The sequence below is a fragment of the Mesocricetus auratus genome, unplaced genomic scaffold (assembly GCF_017639785.1).
Source record: "Mesocricetus auratus isolate SY011 unplaced genomic scaffold, BCM_Maur_2.0 Super-Scaffold_100011, whole genome shotgun sequence".
NCBI classification, from domain to species: Eukaryota; Metazoa; Chordata; class Mammalia; order Rodentia; family Cricetidae; genus Mesocricetus; species Mesocricetus auratus.
In genome coordinates, this window is record NW_024429195.1 from 67,841,162 (window position 1) to 67,862,117 (window position 20,956).

The 20,956-nt window shown below is 39.6% G+C and overlaps 1 protein-coding gene across 3 annotated transcripts in view; it reads right to left on the bottom strand.

Moving 5' to 3' along the window:
* Positions 1–425: 425 nt before the first annotated feature.
* The window catches only part of CUNH12orf50 (chromosome unknown C12orf50 homolog), a 28,779-nt gene continuing 8,248 nt past the window's right edge, over positions 426–20,956 (bottom strand). The window contains exons 5-14 of one of the 3 annotated variants that reach the window (XM_040754981.1): positions 18,208–18,366; positions 17,189–17,314; positions 16,995–17,108; positions 14,914–15,024; positions 9,067–9,171; positions 7,548–7,667; positions 6,096–6,200; positions 5,636–5,836; positions 3,709–3,801; positions 426–732 (exon numbers count right to left, since the gene is read on the bottom strand). In XM_040754981.1, coding sequence (XP_040610915.1) covers positions 707–732; positions 3,709–3,801; positions 5,636–5,836; positions 6,096–6,200; positions 7,548–7,667; positions 9,067–9,171; positions 14,914–15,024; positions 16,995–17,108; positions 17,189–17,314; positions 18,208–18,366 — 1,160 coding nt within the window. In that variant the 3' untranslated portion in view covers positions 426–706. Of the gene's footprint in view, positions 733–3,708; positions 3,802–5,635; positions 5,840–6,095; positions 6,201–7,547; positions 7,668–9,066; positions 9,172–14,913; positions 15,025–16,994; positions 17,109–17,188; positions 17,315–18,207; positions 18,367–20,956 lie in introns of all 3 variants that reach the window. The other 2 variants (XM_040754979.1, XM_040754982.1) reach the window with 2 other exon arrangements.

Consider the following 20,956-nt stretch of genomic DNA (forward strand, 5'->3'; position numbering starts at 1 on the left):
TTATGGGAACTATTGCTTCATTGTGATCATATAAGTTTTGTTTTGTAGCAGTAAAATCTTCACTTTTCAGTTTTGAGTGCAGCCCCCCTCAGCAGACAGGTTTTGCAGTTGCCAATTAAAAGATACTGTTCAGCAACTTCCCTGCATGATAAACTAACTTTGTCTCTATCTGATACATCAAAGAGTATTTATATGAAAATTCCTCCAAGGTATTCATCGCCAACTGCAAGCCTGGGACTTTGTTGAATTTGTGTTTGCTTTTTGAGTTATTGCTAAGAGCCCTGCCTAAAATTCAGTAAAAGAAAGAAAATGAGAATTGTTTTCCACAAAGACTATCACAAACAGCAGAGACCAAAACAGTTCTACTCCTTGCTCTATGCAATCTAACTTGCATAAGATTAAAGAATGATTTTAATTGTCAAACTTTGAAATTTTATTAAGTGTTTGTGGTAATGTATTGAATGAATCCCAGACATACATCAATAAACAGGCAGCTGTTTGCAATTGGCATTTTATCAGTTTTGAAAGAGCACAATGTTCTTCCTGCATCTTATTTCAGAATTGCATTTTATCATCGTTGGCTATCCACTATATACTATGGAGTACTTGAATATCGCATTCTTTGAATTTTCATTTTTGATTGTAAATCGGGTGATGGCTGGCACTTTTCTCTTTTCTCATTTTTCTCGTCTCTCAACCTCCAAGTTTACTTACTCCCATTTCTTCGTGGCTCTAATAATAAAACACACAAAACATTTCATTTTCTTTACATTTTGATTTGGGGGACCACTAATTCATATTTCTTTTGTTAGTTACCATGAAATCTAAAGGCAAAAACAAAACCAACCTTAGTGGTTCTATTGTTTTTGAAAATGCCAATAAAGCTTACTAGATTTCTTCTCAGTACTTTTGAAGCATTGCATTTTAGATGGAGGGTTAGGGGGAGAATGAATTAATGCTGCACATAAGTCTGCATTTAGGGGTCACCCAGAATAAATGGAATGAACATTCTATGATATGAAGATAGGTACTTCCACTTTCCCTCTGATATGTACCTATCAGGATGGACCTGTGACCACAGGGGAAGACTTTTATCTTTTGTCCCAGATCTTCATAGGCAACCAACCCTTTCCTCTCCTCTCCCCCTACACCCATAGCATCCTGCAACATTTTCTCAAAAGACTCCCAGGTCCATTTCCATTCCCTTGGTCTTAGCTGCTGAGCCTCAGAGGAGTGGGCAAGTGGCAGCTTGTGCTTTCTGTTTCTTCCCTCCAGCAATCCATCTGCCCACTGGGAAATGTCACAATGGCTGTTCTGTGCCCTAGCAAGAATATGTGTGGGAAGAAACACAAGTTAATCTTTCTCTTTTCCTTCTGAGGATGACAACAACAACTGGAAAGGATGGACTTGGGAGTTACCAATTTTTCAATCAGAAGCATGTAAGAAAATCAAGCTGCACTTTGTAAAATACTATTCATTTTATAAAGTATTTTACAATATGGAGATCTTAAATGTAAGTCCCCATTCTTCCTGAGTTAATAGACCTTTGTACACAAATTCAGTCATTTCTAAGTCACTTCCCTTTCATAACTGAGTCCCATTTTAGAGGTTTTCCTTAGAGTTTTGTTCCTTCCCTAATCTTTATGCTGCTGTTCCTAGTTTCTGGGATGGGTCAAGAAGAATGGTAGCTGCCAAAGAGAGAATACATAATTTTGACAGAGCTGATGTAACTGGGTCTTGGGCCAGTTAACCTGCCTAGGGTTTCACAAACTTTAACATGCAATCTAGTCACCTGGCCGTGTTACTAAGATGGGACCCTGCCCCAGCAGGGGTAATGTAAGAGATTCCACATTTCTAATGAACTCCCAGGAGATGACATTGCCCCTGATCCTCAGATTATGCTCCCATGAACAAAGGTTTGCTCCCTGGATGCTGGACTGCTACTATCTACATATGTCTCTGTCTCCTGTTGTGATTACAGCTAGGTGCCACTCTGACTCCAATAGAGCTCAACAAAACAAGCATGTCTCCCTAAAGTACATACATCCCCATACTTGTAACCAGGACACTGTGCATTCACTCTCTGGTCTCTCTCTCTCTCTCTCTCTCTCTCTCTCTCTCTCTCTCTCTCTCTCTCTCTCTCTCTCTCTCTCTCTCTCTCTCTCTCTCTCTCTCTCTCTCTCTCTCTCTGTCTCTCTGTCTCTCTCTGTCTCTCTGTCTCTCTGTCTCTCTGTCTCTCTGTCTCTCTCTCTCTCTGTCTCTCTCTCTCTGTCTCTGTCTCTCTCTCTCTCTCTCTCTCTGTCTCTCTCTCTCTCTCTCTCTCTCTCTCTCAAGGGCTGTCTCCCAGTGATGCCTCACAGGACTGTGTGATGCCTACCTATGTAACCTTGACACTCAGAATTCTCAAGAAGCTGTCTTCAACCTCTCATGTGAGACCGGGCCTGCCTTTCCTCTAACCACATGACCCTGAGACATTCTTCCCAGAGCTCTTTCCCCTGCTCTGCACCTGAAGCACAATGGAGTCCCGCACGGATGCAAACATTATGTGCTACACGTAGGTGGTATGCACTCACATTCTGAAGTACTTTTCCATCTCCCAAATAGTCTAACTATTTGGTTTTGGGGGCCACTGAGGTACAAAATTAACCACTCTGACTGTACTAAAGTAAAGCACATATCCTTAACATTCCAAATGCATCCCTCTCAGAAGGAAACCATCGCAAGAAAAGCAGTAACTTAGAAATGCCTAGTTCCTTCAAGAATTTTCATCATAACCTCACTTTTGTTTTCTCTCTCCTCTCTTCCCTTTGAAATTGTGTTTGATCACATGTAACTGTCCAGCCAAAGTTAAGAGGAAAAATAGTCAGTTAAATAATGCTGTATCAACATTCTCTTGCGGCATACTTTGGTTTGCAAGATAGGAGTTGTCTGCAGTATATATATGTATACCAATCCTGGTTACCAATTCACAGTTGACATCAAATGAGGTTTTAAAAAGTGTCATATAAGCTGTTTACTTTGGAGAAAGGAAAATATCTAGTCTTCATATGAACCTTCTATAAGGCCTTGGTATAAGAGCTTATGGAACCAGAATATTTTAAAATTACTAGGATATTCGTTTAGATATAAGTTCCCTATCTGAATTATTTCTTCTGAAAGATTCATTTCTGAGGAGCAGTTTTCACTGGAATTTCTAAGCAAAAGACCCACCTGTAGTCAGGACCTCTATAAATGTCTAACCTGAGATTGATTCCAAACATTCTTGCTCCCTTAGTGAGTAAGTGTATAACAAGGGGGAGAATACAGTCACTTGATAACCTCTTTGGTGATCAAATCCATGGACTGATAGCCTATACCAACCTACATTTACCTATGGTTAATACAGCAATTCATATTCAGGTCAAATATGCTTTTATATATTATAGCTTAACATATGCAATTATTACATTGCTCTGTTTGATGGAGAGGAAAAAAGTGTAACATGATAAATAAAAAACCCAGAGAAGAATAAACAGAATCAAGAGGTTTTCTGGTAACACATAAAGAGGAAAAACTGAACCCATGAGGCAAAGTAATATTAAATTGCCACTGTGCTAGGGGACTAATATGTAATGAAGTGATCTTGAAACATTTTATTTTAATACCTAAGAACTTGTAATTTATTTCCAGGACTACATGGCACACTAAAAGTCACCAGTGAGTGCTTACCTGGATATATCTTTTCCGTTTTTGAATATGTTTTTGAAAAAGGAATTCTTCTTCGCCAAGCTGAACCATTATATGATGTGGACATATGCTTATCTGAGAAAATAAAAAAGAAGACTGCTAGCAAATAAATATTGCTGAATTCAACAATTATATTCCAAGAGCATTTCAAATCCATAAATATCTCAGCAGCAAGAATTATCCTCCACTTGTTTCCTCTACCATTTGAAAACTAAGTCAATAGAGATACAAGTGAGTTTATTAAGCCCATTTAAGTGATCAGCAAGCATGGTTACTGATCTATTAATTTACTCTTCATTTCCTTAAATAAGGCTCTATCCCATGAGCTTAGTTTAGAAGACAGAACTGGGTCTGGATACAGTATTTCACCAACTTTGTTCCATGACATTTTTAAGAATGTCTGGAGAAGCCAGGAATTTGAAAGAGAGCAAAGAGGGGTGTGTATGGGGGTGGGACTTGGAAGGAGGAAAGAGATGGGAGAGATGATATAATTATATTACGCAATCTTAAAAACATAAAAGAAAATCAATGTTTCAGACAATACATTACCCACTGTGCAAATATTTTTAAACTTTATTTTAAAGACTTCCAGGAAGTGTCCTCTATGAAAACACTGACTACAGAAATGGTGAACTTGAGGCCCCAGGAAGCCAGAGCAGGTGCATACATACACACATGCACATACACACACACACACACACACACACACACACACAGAGAGAGAGAGAGAGAGAGAGAGAGAGAGAGAGAGAGAGTAAATTGTCTATAAAGACATGCTTTTGTCTACTCCTTATCACTGTTAGATTGCATTCTCAGGGATATTGCCTACATCTATGGGTCTCAGAGTTTGACTCATAATACTATCAAGGATTTTCTTTGTTGCGTCGTTTGTGTGTGTGTGTGTGTGTGTGTGTGTGTGTGTGTGTGTGTGTGTTGATATTTGCATGAATGAGGCACAGGAGAGTCCAATATAGTTGCTGGCACATCCAGTTCACACACATCTACACTTTGGCAACACATTGTGCTAGTGTGCATTGTTTTCATAGCTACCACAGTATTACAGAAAAAAATAATACATAGCATAATAGTTTGGCAATACAATTAACAAGTTTCTTCTCAGTGCATTCTCATTTTCTATACACATCCATACACCATTATATTCTAAAACAATTAAAAAGAAGCATCTACTTAAATTGTTAAAGACAGACAGAATCTTTGCCTACATTTCCTGAAGTTCTTGACTAGTGGAACTCACAAACTACACTGTGAATACAAAGCCAGAATGTGGATTACAGAGAACTGAATGACATTTTGTTAAATCAAGAGAACTAAAACCCAACTTCAAAAGAGCGAAATTCATCTAAAGCAGGAAGAAAAAGAAATTCTCCCCTGTGGCCGTGTACTTCCTGACATACACGATGCCTTTTCCCCTTCCATAATGAAACGATTTAGAAGGGCATGGTGGGAGAGTTGAGAGGTTGTCAGAAATATTGCAGTTAACCCTCAAACCAACCCTTTCAGAAAGTAATCATGATGTCCTCAAGAAAAGACAGGGCGGTAATCTGACAGTCATAATTGAACAGTGCACTTAGTGGAACAAGAAAATGTCAACCACGTAAGAATAATCCTCCCTAGTAAAATAGAACTACCCAGGGTGAACAAAGTGCAGTGTGTGGAGGAAATCTCTAAGGAGGTACGGTGTCACCTCATCAGCACCCAGCATGAGTATTCTTCCATGTCCTTTAAATCATGTGCATGTCTCCTCAGGGACAGTTAGTATCGAAGATGTTACAATGATGCTGGTCCAGGAAAAGCAGTGAGAGGAGGCGTGGAGATCAGTTTTCCATGGGAAATGCTACACTAAGGCAAAGTGCAATTGAGAGCCAACCACATCAGTAGAGAACCTCACCTGGACAGAGGTTGAGTTTGGGTTCCTTGTTGACATCATCTTTGTTGTAGGACCCACTTGTGGGCCTGCTTCTGGGAGGGGTGTTCAGTGTGACAGTCCTTACTGAATCTCTTTGGACATGCATATAGGAGGCGTTCTCAGCATTTCGGTTCTTATTATGGTGATGGTAACTCATTTTATGTTTGGGATTTGGGGTGTGTCCTGCTGTAAATCAAAAGGGTAGAGATGAGGGATGAAACAAGTCAGACTTTCATTCATAAAAATGCACAGCGTGTGAAGCATGGGGAAGCAAAATAGAAGAAAGTCTAAGCTAAAGAATGGCATTCAGAGAAGAGTTGGGTTAACCTTTAAAGTAGACTTCAAGTTATATGGCAATCATTTTTCCTTGCAGTGGGAAATATTTAATATTTAATCTCTATGAAAATCATAATTAGAAATATCAAACACTTGGATATTCTACCTCTCCGCATTCCAGAGCCAGGAAAGTTCTTTGGTTCATCATAAATCCATTTTCTTTTCTTCACACCTTTAAAATGAGGCTTCCTCACTGGCTGGACATCATTCACTTGGAGAAGATACAAATTTTTACAGTTTTTAAGAGATGCTTTTATCTGAAAATGACTGAGGTGATAATTACCCATCTGTGCATTCTCACGTCAAGCAAAAGTGTGCCACTCTAAAACTAGCTTTTAGAACAAAGAATGACTGGTTCTTAAGTGTCAAAAAATATTCCCTTTTGGAAATACACTAATGAGAGAAAAAAAACTTCAATAAATTGCTTTCCTTTAACAATGTTTTTTGTTGTTCTCCAAAGGAATGCATGGGCTCCTTAAAATAACAGAAAAGTGCACTCCAATCATAATTACGAATCTCCACATAATGCTATTTTAAGATCATACTCATGATCTTCAAAATAAATCTCTTTGTACTTTATACTGCTACTTCTCAGTGAGTTAGGTTAATACACAAAGCACTTTTAATGAATGTCACCTTGTCCTTTTTAAAGTGCTTCACTCTTGAGTACACAGATAGTTTGTTGGAACAAAGCTGACTACAAGAAAGTGTAAGCCTCCTGTCATATTCGTCTCACATGTCGTGTGGATACACGCATGTCAAAAAGTCTGCATGCATTCTCAGTTTTCAAGGCTTTCTAAGGAATAGTTTTCAGAGATTCTTAAGCCAGTTTTGTAGAAATATTCTGCTATTCACAAATGACTACAAGGAAAGTGAGCATCAGTGTACAGACTACATAGCTCTCCTTAGCAGGCTGAAGAGCCTGTGTTTTCCTTAGCTCCCAAACTTAGCTTTAGTGTTAAGCCCTCAGAATCTTTGCCTCCTCCCCATACCTCACTCGCAAACTCCCACACCTCAGATTCCAACATCCAAAATTCTAACAAGTACTATTAACATGAGTTTCCTGAGGGAAGTTATTGTGGTTCTCTTTCGGGGCCTGAGAGCTAAGAATATTAGCACGAGTTCAGCAAATGAAACAAGGAACAAGGAGAAGGAGAGAATGAACAAGGCAGATTCCATCAAAGAAGCAGCTCAGAGCACCAAATGCCCAGGAGAAGCCAAACAGAGAAAACTGATCCAGAACAATTGCAAAGCTGCCGGTATGTTCCACGATGGGCAAAAACTAACATGCTGTGCCAATGCCCTTCCTGCACTGGCAGCTTACTTTTATGCTAATATGTACCTTAAACTGGTGGATGTAATTCACTAGGGCCTATCACAATCTATACCCTGGATTTAGAAGGAAAATATTGTTCGTTTACTACTTCAAATGGCAGAATTTTCAAACCACGCTTCTTCCTTTCCTTTCCTTTTTCAGATTTTATTGAAAATAAGAAAGCTACACCCATACTAAGACAACAGAATGCAAGGTCTGAAAGTGACAGAAGCAGTGTCTTACTTGAGGAGGGGTTCTCTCTGCACTTGACGCTGATGTTCTCAGTAGCATTTAATACGTGTGTTGCAGGGACTAGGCGAGTAGTTAGGGGGCGCTTTGGATGTAGACTGTCCTTGCTTTCTTCTAAAGCAAATTAAGAAAATAAAATGTGAATATTAGGGGGCTGGAGAGATAGCTCAGCCATTGAGAACACCTACTACTGCTCTACCAGAGGTCTCAGGTTCAATTCCCAGCACCCATAGGGCAGTTTCAAAGTGTCTCTAACTCCAGTTCAAGGGATCCAATGCCCTCTCCTGACTTCAGTGAGTCCTGCATGTAAAGAGTACACAGACATGCATGTAGGCAAAACACCCATACATATAAAATTACAAAATAAAAATAAATAAAACATTATAAATATGTCAATATTAGTAAAAGAAACACTTCAGATGGGCACACCTACTATATATGTGTGTCATTTTCTAGAATGCACGTTTAAAATTATCTAATTGCCACACTGTCCCTCAAGTACTGATAAAACTTTAAAAACTCTGAAAACTATAGCTATCATTTCAATGCACAAGTGGGATTTCTGTGTTTCGACATCTTGAAATTTTTCAGTAAACTGTATATTTTACAGGGAATATGCTCATTTAGGTTCTCAAGACAATTTCAATAGGACCACGCTCATTTGCTCTGTGCTCGGCAGAGGGACTAGCCAATAATCTCTCCACACTTATGAAAATGGTCTCAATCTGTGCCACTCCACATAATAGCCAGCAGCCATGTGTGTCTTTTTACCACTTGGTGTGGGGGCTACTGCAGTTGAAATGCTGAATTTAGAACGTTCATTAATTACAATTAAATCTAGGCACTTGTACATAGCTAGCTAGTGATCTCCAAGTTAATACAGTTGGGGGTTTCCCCCCAAGAATTTCTGTGATGGATTAGGGGGAAAAGTTAACTTTGAATACGAGACAGATTTACATATAATTTTTCACTAAATGACTTGACACAGATGTCTTTTCCTGCTCGCCTGTCCACCACAGCGTGCCCAGCTGCAGGACAGAGTAGTATGGGGCTCTCGAGCAGACATTGACTGTGTCACTGGAATGTTCACAGGTGTTGTTATGCAATTATTATATAATGGGTATGTCAACATAAGAATGAGTCTCTTCAAAATGTTCATGAACAATGTTTCTAAGCAGATTCAGTCACTCTGTTTTAAGTTGCTAAAAAAAAATTTAAAAATTGAAAGGTCTTGGTATTGCCATTTAAGGGGCCCAATAACTGTACATCTGAACAACTCCTCCTTGGAATGTCACAGTCCAACAGATGAACTTTCCACGCTAGGAAACAGGCTATAAAACTTAAAACAATTAAGCGCACAGCCAGTTCAGAGCCTTGGGGCTCTGGTGTCCTATTCAGTGCTTTTCATCATATTACCTTTTTGATTACATTTGGTTTCCATAACATCTAAGATGTCCATTTAATTTATCTACCCAAAGTACAGATGGGTCAGTTTTATAACATGGTTCATTACCTTTGACATTTGAACATTTTGAGGTGATTTCTTTTACTTCAGCTAATGCTTCACTTTCATCCACTCCAAGAAATATGATCCTTTGCGGAGCATAGCAGTCACCTCCTGAAAAAAAATATTCCAGTCAGGGGTAGCAATGGTGACAAGATACACATGACTACTTTTCAATAGAGGAATGATATACTATCTCTGATATCCACTTTTGTTTAAACATGTCTCAGATCATTCTATTCTCGTATCAATACATATTCTATCACAGATGCTTAGGTTAGTGCATGTGTATTAGCTATGTTATTTATGCGGCCAGTATGTAAGCTTACATATAGACAATTGCAAGAAAATTCACATGTTCAACAAAATTAACTTCCCTCTAACATAGAGATCTTCAGAGATATTCATAGTAAATGTAACTTGTCCTTCATGTAAAATCTCCAGATACACGAAAACAGTTATGCTTTCCTTAAAAGTCTTCTATATTTTTTCAATGTAAATATACATATTAGCTTTAAATACTACAAATAAGATTCATAGTTCATTCAACACGCAATTTGTTCTACTGAGCAAAAAAAATTATTTGTTTTAGGTAACTATCTTCAAGCTGGAGATGTGGCTTGGTGGTTAAGAGCATTGGTTGCTCTTCCAGAGGGCCTGTGTTCAATTCCCAGAATCCACATGGCAGCTTACAACTGTCTGTAACTTCAAGATCTGATGCCCTCACACAGACAAATGTGTGCATAAAATAAAAATAAATTTAAAATAAATAAATAACCATTTGTGTGTGCGATGTGTTTATATGTACATACATGTATTTTCCTGTCTATAGCTCCCATCTTGCGTGCGCACACATGCACGTGTGCGTGTGTGTGTGTGTGTGTGTTTGTGTGTGTGTGTTTCAGTAGATGGAGGTGAATATAGAGGCTCACAAGTAGTTGACATGGAAAAAATAAGAGATGATAGAGTGCCCAACTCAGAAGATGGCATCTGTACCACACTCCCTCAACCCAAAAGGCTCAGTGATCACCATGTAAAAGCAGGAAGGCAGATTGTGAAAGGCAGAGGTAGTGGATGTCTGCAGCAAAACAATATTTGCCTGGCATGGCAGTACCATTACACACACACAACCACACACACACACACACACACACACACACACACACACACACACACTAACTCACAGAAGCTGTGACTGCATGCCCAAGACCTGCATAAGATCAGGCCAACCAAAATGCCAGCATGGACAGAAGAGGAACTCATCAAGTCCCATCCCTAGACAAAGAACTATAGGAAAGTGAAAGCTGCTGAGGTAGAGGGAGGGAGTTTTCTTCAGAGAGGTGATCCTAGAGAGGCTACCTATGCTCCAAAAGACTCCTACACCCATGTACATACAAGGAGACCAAGTGGACTCTGCATGTTTAGAAAGGGCACATGAAGCTAGGAGGGGAAAGATGGTACAGGCAAACGGAAAGGAACTGGAAGGGAGCCAATAAGGGTAGAATTTACAAAGAGGTGGTATATGCACGAATGGAATACTCAAAGAATAAAAAAGTACCATTGGAAAAAAATAGCCTTGAGAGCCTCAAACCCTAGTCAGAAATTTCAGTAGTCCTGTACTATCTGGGAGGCACAGTCTGGAGTGGGAGCCTCCCCTAGGGCAGAGAGATCTTAATGACTAGTTCAATGAGCTCTCAGTTAAAAGCCAGAAAGATTATGTCTTAGGAGGGATGGTCTCGTCTTTGGGATGACCACTGTTACTTGAAAGAAAGGACAAACAATAGGTCAACCAGTATGTCCCTTTCACATGGTGCAGCAGGCTCCCTTGCTGCCCACGGAGCTTCCCATGAGAAAGCAACTTCAGGCAGACATTCTGTAGTGTTTTCCTTGCAATGTCCAGCATCTAATTAAAGCTAAGAAGGTGTACTAGGAAACACATTTATCAAAACCAGAGGAAATTGAAAATGATCTAAGCATTATAAAAAGGCAAGGTAGGAAAAAATAATAGCAAGCCTATTACAAAAAAAGAAAAGATTCAGAATTTTTAGGTGGGGAATTCTTTAAAAGGTCACAGAGAAGGTAGAATTATATTTAAAGGGGGCAAAGAGGAAGCACTAGCAAGCAAGACTTCAGGTCAGCAGGAGGATTCCAGTTGTATCTAGAGTAACTCATAAAAAAAAAAGCGAAGTTTAAATGGTATTGAGATAGAACAACTAGGCAAAAGAGAAGTCGAGGTAGACAGTAAGGCCATGAAAATGTGTTCAATGTCATTAATAATCGGGGAAATGTGAATTAAAATGACAATGAGGTATTACAAGCTATCCAACAGATAAGCTAAATTTAAGGGACGGATAGCCACAAGCTGGAAACGAAGTCTATTATTGGTACTGCTGGTACTTTTCACAAACACCACACAGAGTGTGAGAATTTGAATTCTCAGCTGCACACATTCCTTAATGAGGTCCAGCGAGGTGATGGGCTTCAGCATTCTTGCTTGTGTTTTCATGCAGAGATAAGGCACAGAATGGGACTTTCAGAAGGACAGCACAGCAGCCTGCCATCTCTCTAATGCAAGGGAAGCTGCAAGGGATCTGAATCCTAACACTGGCACCTGCCTAGTGACGAGCCTGAGCAGAGTCACTTAATGCTTCTGGAGTCTGTCTACTCTCTGAAAATACAGACAGTTTAATATTTGCTCATTCAGTGTTCATGCCATCTTTACAGCTACTGCAAATAATGGGAATTCTTTCTCCCCACCTCACCCCCCTCTGGTGTGTGTGTGTGTGTGTGTGTGTGTGTGTGGGTGTGTTAAGAAAGAAATGCATCCATATATAGTGTTTTAAATAGGTGCACGTAAATGCTTATATGTACTATCTCCTTATATACATATGGATGTATACGTATGAAAATTACATGTATATATTAAAAAATTACAGCAATGTCTAAGAGTTACTGCAACAGTCAACGATGTGGATATGTCTCATACAATTCAACTTAAATACTAAACTAAAATACTCTAACTGAAGGAGCCCAAACTGGACATTTCCATTTAAATAGTAATTAAAAATGTAAAACTAAACTGTGGGGGCAGACATCATCGCCTTTGTTAATCCATTAGTGACTGGTAATAAAAAGCTGATTTAAGTGGCATTGGTATATAACAGAGCAACTTCACAAAAGACGATGTCAAGGTAGCCAATGAGTTCATAAAAAAAATATATATGTCTATACAGATGGGTATGAATGTGAATTTTTCTCCAAGCTATATACCTCAAATTCACTAAATTTAAAGTTCAAGAAGACATTTAAAATGGTAAAATTAAAAAACAATGCTTCATATGTTTAAAGTAAGTATGAACTCACTAGCTACAACTGTAACTTTACATTTACCATTTTCCTCTCAAGATGTTCTATAAGCTACTTAAAAGAATCAAATGGTGAATTTAGTATGTGCAGACACCCTAGGGATGTTTGTAATTGAACAAAGAATATTATGATAGCTGGAGAATCAACAAGACTCACTATGTCAGGAGGCCAGTCTCCCAGGAGACTGAGAGGTTTAATGTCCTTTGGTATTGCTGTTAAACTGGTGGTTATTCGCGGTATTATTAGAAAGAATAATGAAAGTGCAATGCTGTTTCTCATATTTCCTAAGTCTCAAGAAAGCAAGAAATACATATGAAGAATGCTAATGTTTTACATGAAAGGGTTAGGGTGTCAATGACTGAAAATAACTTTTTCCCAAACAAAATACGAAACAGTTTCGTAATGTTTTGCCAAAGTATAAAATGCAAACTTTGCTCTTTCTCTCACTAGAGCTGGGACTTGTTGCTTCAAAGTAACCAATGATGCCATGGGTCTACTGCAGACACAGTGAAGAGGAAAGAGGAAGGGGGGGAGAAGAGGAAAGGATCAAATTAGCACACGGGCGGAAGGTAGACAGAAGGAAAGGCTAGAAGCAGGTGAAAGTGAGGCTTGTGGAGAGCATTTCCAACATGCTGCAGTCTTGCTGGTACCTATTGGCACTTTTCTCAGCCTCCTTTCATCTTTGACATATATTCTTCCTCTCAGTCTTTTCTCTGTATCAAAAAAAGGTGTCTACATTTTCTCAAGAAATTAATATCTCTAACAGAGGATAGATTTTCCCCATATGCTAATAAGCAGTATAGTCTTAAAATATTTAAGCTATGATAAACAAAGATAATCTTGGAGTAAATGAAACATATATACTCAAACATAACTGTCATAATTTTCTCCAAGCTTTTATTAACCCCCTTCCCTGCACTTGGATCTATTAGCACATTACTGCATGTGCTTAATATCTGAATTATAACTGAAGTTGAACATGCACACAGCCATGCCAGATTTCTCATAATGAAATGGAAACTGGAATGTCTTGCCCTGTACATGGAGTGTAAGTTCCCAGCATTTGGTACAGATGCTGTCGGGGCCCATAAAATGGCTCTGCTTCATCATGCCTCGAGGCCAGAGTTAAAAACTGACCTTATTAAGTCAAAAGACCTAAGTAGTCTAAGGCTTGGTTACTGTTACTGCTGGGTGTTTTGGCCTTACTAGTGGATGTCTTATCTAACTAAGGCTTGGTTACTGTTACTGCTGGGTGTTTTGGCCTTACTAGTGGATGTCTTATCTAACTAAGGCTTGGTTACTGCTGGGTGTTTTGGCCTTACTAGTGGATGTCTTATCTAACTAAGGCTTGGTTACTGCTGGGTGTTTTGGCCTTACTAGTGGATGTCTTATCTAACTAAGGCTTGGTTACTGCTGGGTGTTTTGGCCTTACTAGTGGATGTCTTATCTAAATAACAACAGACTTGGACTTGGGTGTGTTTACTCTTGACCCTCAAGGCCAGATAACAGGTGTGGTTACCAAATGCTTGAAGGATTAAGGAAAGAGAGTCTGTTTGATTCTTATACATGATAATAGAAGTCTTCTGCCAAGTCCCCTTCTGGTTGGGGTATTTAAGAATGTTGAAGAATAAACCTGGGGAGTTCAGTATTCACTGAATTGACCACCTGACTCTATACTGTGTTTCTGTCTTCTTCTTTGAGTCTTTTCTCAATCCACCCTCCACCCCCCTACCCCCACCTCAGGTACAGACTGGGCAAGTTGGCTGGTTCCAAGTAAAGGCCCTCAAAGACAGGATCCCATAAGGTGCCAACCTTTCATGACATCTTATTTTATGATGTATCTCCAAATAAAATCTTGTATCAAACAGGAAATAGAAAAAAATCAAGGGTGAAAACTTAGTTCTGAAAGTAATTGTAGTGACCACGTTCCCCCCACCCACCGCCAGTTCCCTCCCACCCCACCCCTGCTGCTTTAGCAGCCATGACAGGCTAACATGTGCTTGAATGACCTTGCCACTCCTGTCCTGGTTACTAGGAGGTCAGAAACCTGCCACATCATGACAAGGAACCAATCAGAAGTTAGCTGGCAGGGCTGTGCTTTACGGCTCTGGGCATGCTTTATGGACAAGTGCACAACAATGATGTGCAGAGCATAGCAGCCACACTGGGAGGGCCTATGGGCCATAACAACCAGCTAACCAATCAATACAGGGCAGGTCACCCAAACCTGGAAGTGCACCAATCCTGAGACTGTTTCATACCCCTAGACACTCCCCTTATGCTGCCCTTTAAAATCCCTGCCTCATGGTTTCTAGGGGTCTTTCTCCAGCCATCCAACTTGGTGAATGGATGAAAGGCCCGAGCTAATGGGGTTAGCTCGTTAAACAACTGCAGTAAAAGACTCTGCTTTTGCATAGAAAAGGGCCTCTTGGTAACTTTGGGGTTCAGAATTTGGGCACAACATAACATATTCGGAAACATCTAGCTTACCTCCGTTTTCAAAAGCAGCAATGTCAGTCCTTGGTTTCCTATCCAATGATGTCTTTGCCTCACCTGGCCTTTCAAAAAGGCTAAACTTTGTTGGAACTGTAAGACCATCCCCTACAATGGGAGAAATAAAAAGTCACTCCAGCAACCTTTACATTATAAATAAGATTGAAATAGAATTCACAGTGATGGCTAAGTAGCTTAAACATTAATAAACACATGATTTGATTAGTGATCTGGTGAACAATATATAAGCACATTTATTTCATGCTAATTTTGTAAATGATAAAAGAGCAGAAGTTTGTCATCCTATTTGGATTAGTAACGAAATGACAATGTGAGGTATAAACAGTCTTACACTACTATGTGAGGGTAATTTCTTTAGTTTATTTGGTGTTTTATTGTAATAAACTTGAAATATTTCTTTTGTTTCTGCCACTTCTTGATTAATTTAGCAAACAGTAAAGTCATATTACTGATACTTGATACTTTAATTATTCTGAGTTTTCATTGTATATATCCAAATAAATCTACTTTGAAAATAAGCTGTGGCATCAGAATGAGAAGAGACACAGTAACCTAAAGAAGTATGAGCTTCTGGATTAGTATACAAGAAAGAGTGAATTCACTTTGTGGATACCAGTGGGTAGCTGGTGAAGTTTGGGGCGGCATAAACAAAAACAGTGTTATTGTGCTATGGTTATGTAAGAGTGAGGGCATCTTACCTTCACTTGCCACAGTCCAGAAAATAGTGATGGCAGTGTTCATAATTACTCTGATAGTAAGTAAAACCCCAGAAGTACTAAAGTATTTACATTTACTGTCTAAGTCAGCAGTTCTCAACCTGTGGGTCATGACTCTTTTGGGGTCAAATGGCATTTTCACAGGAGTCACCCAATGCCACCAGAAAACACGGATATTTACAATACAATTCCTAGCAGTATCAAAATTGCAGTTATAAATCAACAACAAAAATAATCTTCTGACTGGGGATTATCGTAACACGAGGAACTGTGTTAAAGGATCACATTAGACAGTTGAGAGCCACTGATCTAAGTGAACAGGGAGTTCAGTAATTAACTTTTTGACAGCACCACAAGGCAATATTTATATGTAGACACCTGTATACATCGTTTGTTTTATAATCTTCCATTTTTAGATTTGAATGGTAGCGTTGTCTTTTGTTTATGCTTGTTTTAAGGTTTCTGGCATCTGGTTAGCACAGGCTCCAGTCTGCTCCCCCTTCGGATGGTCTATTGCTGCCACCTTCTGCCAGCCGTTTAAACAGCTTGCCACATGCAGAGGGGAGGAGTACAGATGCTCTGCTCTGTATCCATCCGACCATTCTCGGCTTCTTCGTTTCTTTTCTTTGCTCTGCCTTCTCTCTGCTAGCTCCTCTCTCTGTGTGTCCTCCCTCCTTCCTGCCCTCTAGAGTATCAGGAGCAATTAAACTCTCTTTCTACCACTACAATATGTACACAAGCTCACTCTGAAACCAGGGAGCCTACATAAACTTTAAATGCTTGTGAACTTTTCTTCAAGGTCCCGCTTTTCTATACACAATACAATGAATGCTCTTTCTCTAGCCTTCAAAGACAAGGTGCTGACCAGGAGAAAACTCAGACCTGCTTAAAGGAAATGCATCATGAAAGAAAGAGCCTAGGGCTTCCCGTCCAAACTGCCTTAAAATTGCTTGATACACAAAAGACATTCATTCAATAGACAGACTGTTATTCTGCTACTGACATCATTTTGCCACCTTATTTTGTCCATACTGATCTGGGTGACACTTTCCATTCAGAACAAAAGAGCAAGTCCCATTACACAGAGAGATGTTCTGCAGACACAGAAAGGCAAATTATTTACAGAATTCTTGTGTGGAGTGAGAGTTGCCTGTACCTCTTAACAGTAGCCTTTCATGGGAAATTTGGGTCATCCAGTAAAAAGCTTCCTCCTCACTCCCAAAACAGATGCATAATTTATCATTTAATCCTGATCTGGTGTGCTCTGTACAAAACAAATCAGGGTCTACACACAAAGTATCACTTACACGTCAGCTTGAATATTAGTGTCTCGTTTCTTACCTTCTTGCAATTCACTGCCATTTTCCAAAGGCTTTTCTAACTCCTTTTCCACTGTAGGAGCTACGCTTTTTGATGACGAAGCGTCTGGAGGAGCATGGAATCTATAGTATTCACCTAAACTCCCGTGAGAAGAGAATGGTTAGCATGGGGAGCCTGTCAATCTTAAGAAAGCCCATAAATGTTTGATTTCTTACCAGATTTGTAACACATCTCCTTTATTGCTCTTTTCTCTTCAATCTCTTCGGGTGTCTTTGTCCATAAACTAGAAGCATCTATAGGATATATTTTTTTTAAATTAAATTGTCCCAAATCCAAATAATCTGAAAATTTATAAATCAGAAAGAAAAATCCCAAATATTGTTTTCATGGATGGACTGTTCTTCATCTAATGCTTGAAGTAAAAAAAATAAAAAGTACAAGCTTGTATTTCCAAATGCCTCCGTGTTTAGTATTTGAAAGAATCATCAAAGAGAAATTATATATTCTGTGTTCTGTGTCCTAAAAGGAGAAGCTGACAGCACAGACTCACTGAGATGATGTATGGTAGAGCATGTGAGCACAAGAGAGGAAGAGATGATCCCTGACAAAAAGAACAGTGAAGAACCCTGTGCATTCCTAAGCACAGAAGCTACGGCAGTTGGTACCCACAGAAAGATACGGGGCAGAGACAAAGTAAATTTGCATTTTCCGGTGTTCATCGAAGTTTATCTGAATGGGTCCACTGTGCTGTGAGGATGTATGAGGATAGGGAAGGACCATGATGCAGAACATATGGGTACTAATTCTGTCCATACTTCTCTACAAAATATCATGGATAATATGGGTGACCAACAGTCTTTTATCAATTACAAGCTATTCCCTGGATCCTTAAATCTCAAAGGAGTAAATGTCATGAGAAATAGATGTATGTACATCAGTGTCACAACAGTTGTAGCTTATGAGTCTATCTGTATGTCTGTAAGTACATGCACTTAATCATGACATATGTATCCCAGCCATCACACAACAAAACCTCTTAGTCCAAAGCAGCATAAACATGTGCAGACAGAGAATAAATTACAAAACACAATTCATTTCGTTAATAATATTAGTATTTTCTCAACAAGATCAACAAGATATATATTTCAGTCTAAGCCTCTAATAGCTGAGGAGCATATAGAAAATACTGTGGGTTTTTACATGTGTACTGTAATCCAAGAAAAGGGGTACTAACCATTTTGTTCCTCTTCTTCCTCCTCCTCTTCTTCAAAGTTAGTTTTTAAAACTAATGGATTATGAATGGGCCGTGATACATTCTCCATGGGTTTCAGAGGTTCCTGACTCTGGCTTGGGGGTGGATTTCCTTCCTGACTTTCTTTCTGTAAGGTGGTGTCTACAGAGAAAACACAATGCTTTAGTCTGTTCAACCACTGTTACTGATACATTCAGTGACCCACCATTCTTTTTGTTTTTCCTTCCCTCCCCTCCCCTCCCCTCCCCTCCCGTTCCCTTCCCTTTCCTTTCCATTCCTTTCCTTTCCTTCTTTCCTCTCTCTCTCTCTCTTGTCTCTGTCTCTGTCTCTCTCTCTCTCTCTCTTCTCTTTCTTTCTCTCAGAAAACAGAAATGGTCTCATATCCTCTAGATGAGACAGAACTGTTGGACTCATCAGATCACAGTAGCTGTGGTTGAACAAGATCTGCTCCAAATCAAACCAGTCAGCATCCCAGTATGGAGGGGTAGGGGTTCCAAGGCCCCTTTCCTAACCGAAGAGCTTGACAGTTAATGATTTCTGAAGCTGGAAAAATGATTTTGCTTTATTAGTGTGGCCCTTGGTAGGCTGATCACAGTCCAGTAGATTGCCACTGATCCATGAGTATATGGACAGAAGAAATCCGTGAGTATATAGTCGAGATGGGTTATTTAAAATCTAACAAAAACAAAAACAAAAACAAAAACAAAACAAAAAACAACACAAAACTGTGGGTGGAAAGATGGAAGGTGAGGAGTGGATCTAAGAGTAGTTAGGGGAAGTGGGTGGTGTACATTGTCAAAATACACTATATAAATGTTTTAAACAACAAAATATTACATTTAAAAGAAAACAGTCTTTAAAAAAAGAAAAGCAGAAGGGGCTCGGCAGTTAAGAGCACTGACTGCTCTAGCAGAAAACCTGGGTTTAATTCCTTTTGTTTTTTTGTTTTTTTTTTTGGTTTTATGAGACAGGGTTTCTCTGTATTGTTTTGAAGACTATCGGTCCAGCCCGGCCTCGAACTCACAGCAATCCACCTGCCTCTGCCTCCCGAGTGCTGGGAATAAAGGCGTGTGCCACCACTGCCCTGCCTGGTTTAATTCCTAGCACTCACATAGCAGTTACTGCCTGTAACTCCATTCCTAAGGGATCCAACACCCACATATGGCCTCTTCAGGCACCAGGAATATACATTCAGACAAAGCTCATACAAATAAAATAAATAAAAAATTTTAAGTACTATTTTAAAAAGAAAGAAAGAAAAGAAGAAACAGGGCCTCTTGTATCCACTCTTGGCCTCAAACTCACATTAATTTGTAGCCAGGCTGGTTTTGATTGTCCTGCTTCTACTTCCCCAAAACTGGGTTAACCGTTGGGTACCACTACACATGGTTTATGTGGGGCTGGGGTCTAAACCTAGGCCTTTGTGTATGCTAGGCAAGCACTCTACCAACTGTGATATAGTCCTGTCCCCTTAAACATTGTCTTCTTAATTAATTGCATATTAAAACATTTCCCTTATTTTTAGAAAGATTAGACTTACTTGAGAAGCATCAACATTTTGTCAGTAACTAAGGGGGAGAGTGTCACTTGCTATACTCTGTCATTGTGATGAACTGGATGGTGAGTTCACACATTTTGTGTGGTGTGTCACTATGCATTTGGTCCCTGGCTTTAGGATGGGTCAAATTTACAATGCTGCGAAGCGACAGGCATTTAGCAGAAACTGAACTTGGAGCTCTGGATTTTAATCTTCTCTCAAGATGACAATATTCTCAGGCTAATCCTGTTGGCACTGGGCAGTGCCTGTGAACACAGATCCTTGTCGGCAACATAATCGAGAAGCAAAGGACTCTGTCTATAGTGTACTGTGGCGCTATAGGAGGGTGTTCTTGGGGCTTGGGAGTACTAAGCACATGTTCAGCTTATGGCAGGTTGGTTGACATAAACCCCCATTGTAAGCCGAGAAGTTGTAAGTGCAAACTGATCACAAGTGTTACTTTTACTTACAAAAGAGATCTGTGAGAGGAGAGTGACTTTACTTTATCACTTTGTTTTGTTTTGAGACGTGCAGTCCTGCCGGTGTTGGACTCACAGTCACAGTGTTGGACTCACGCTCACGTGTACACAACTGAGGATGACCTTAAACCTTGCATCATCTTCCTTCCACCCAAGTGCCAGGATTATAGGTGTTTAGGAGGAGCAGGACTAGCAAGCACTGCTTTACTGAGCTACATCCTCAGCCTAACACATTTTAACAATTACAATGTGCCTCTGTTAAGTGTATAACATTGGTAAATGAAGCAGAGATGCTTGGTCTCACAGAGTTTTTATTCTACAAGGAAGCGTTAGACAATAAACAATGCACAGAGCAAACAAATTATACTGCATCTGACAAATTAATGGGATGTGGCAAACATGAACTAGAAGGGGCAAGGAGAATTGGAAGTGTATATTGGGGAGATGGGGCAGCAGGCTACATTGCAATCATGGTGCTACACTTAGACCTCATTAAAGGCAATATTTGAGCAAAACTTTGAAGAAATAAAGTAGCTCTCCACAAAAGTAACCATGAAAGGGCACTTCCTGCAAATCCCTGAAAACAGGAATAGACTAACATGCTCCAGGAAAGGCAAACAGGGAAACAGACAGTTGGAGCTGAATGAGAAGTATCTGGATTCAGGGAAACTAGCAGAGTACTTGCTCAAATAACTTTCCAAATTCAAGCTCTCGT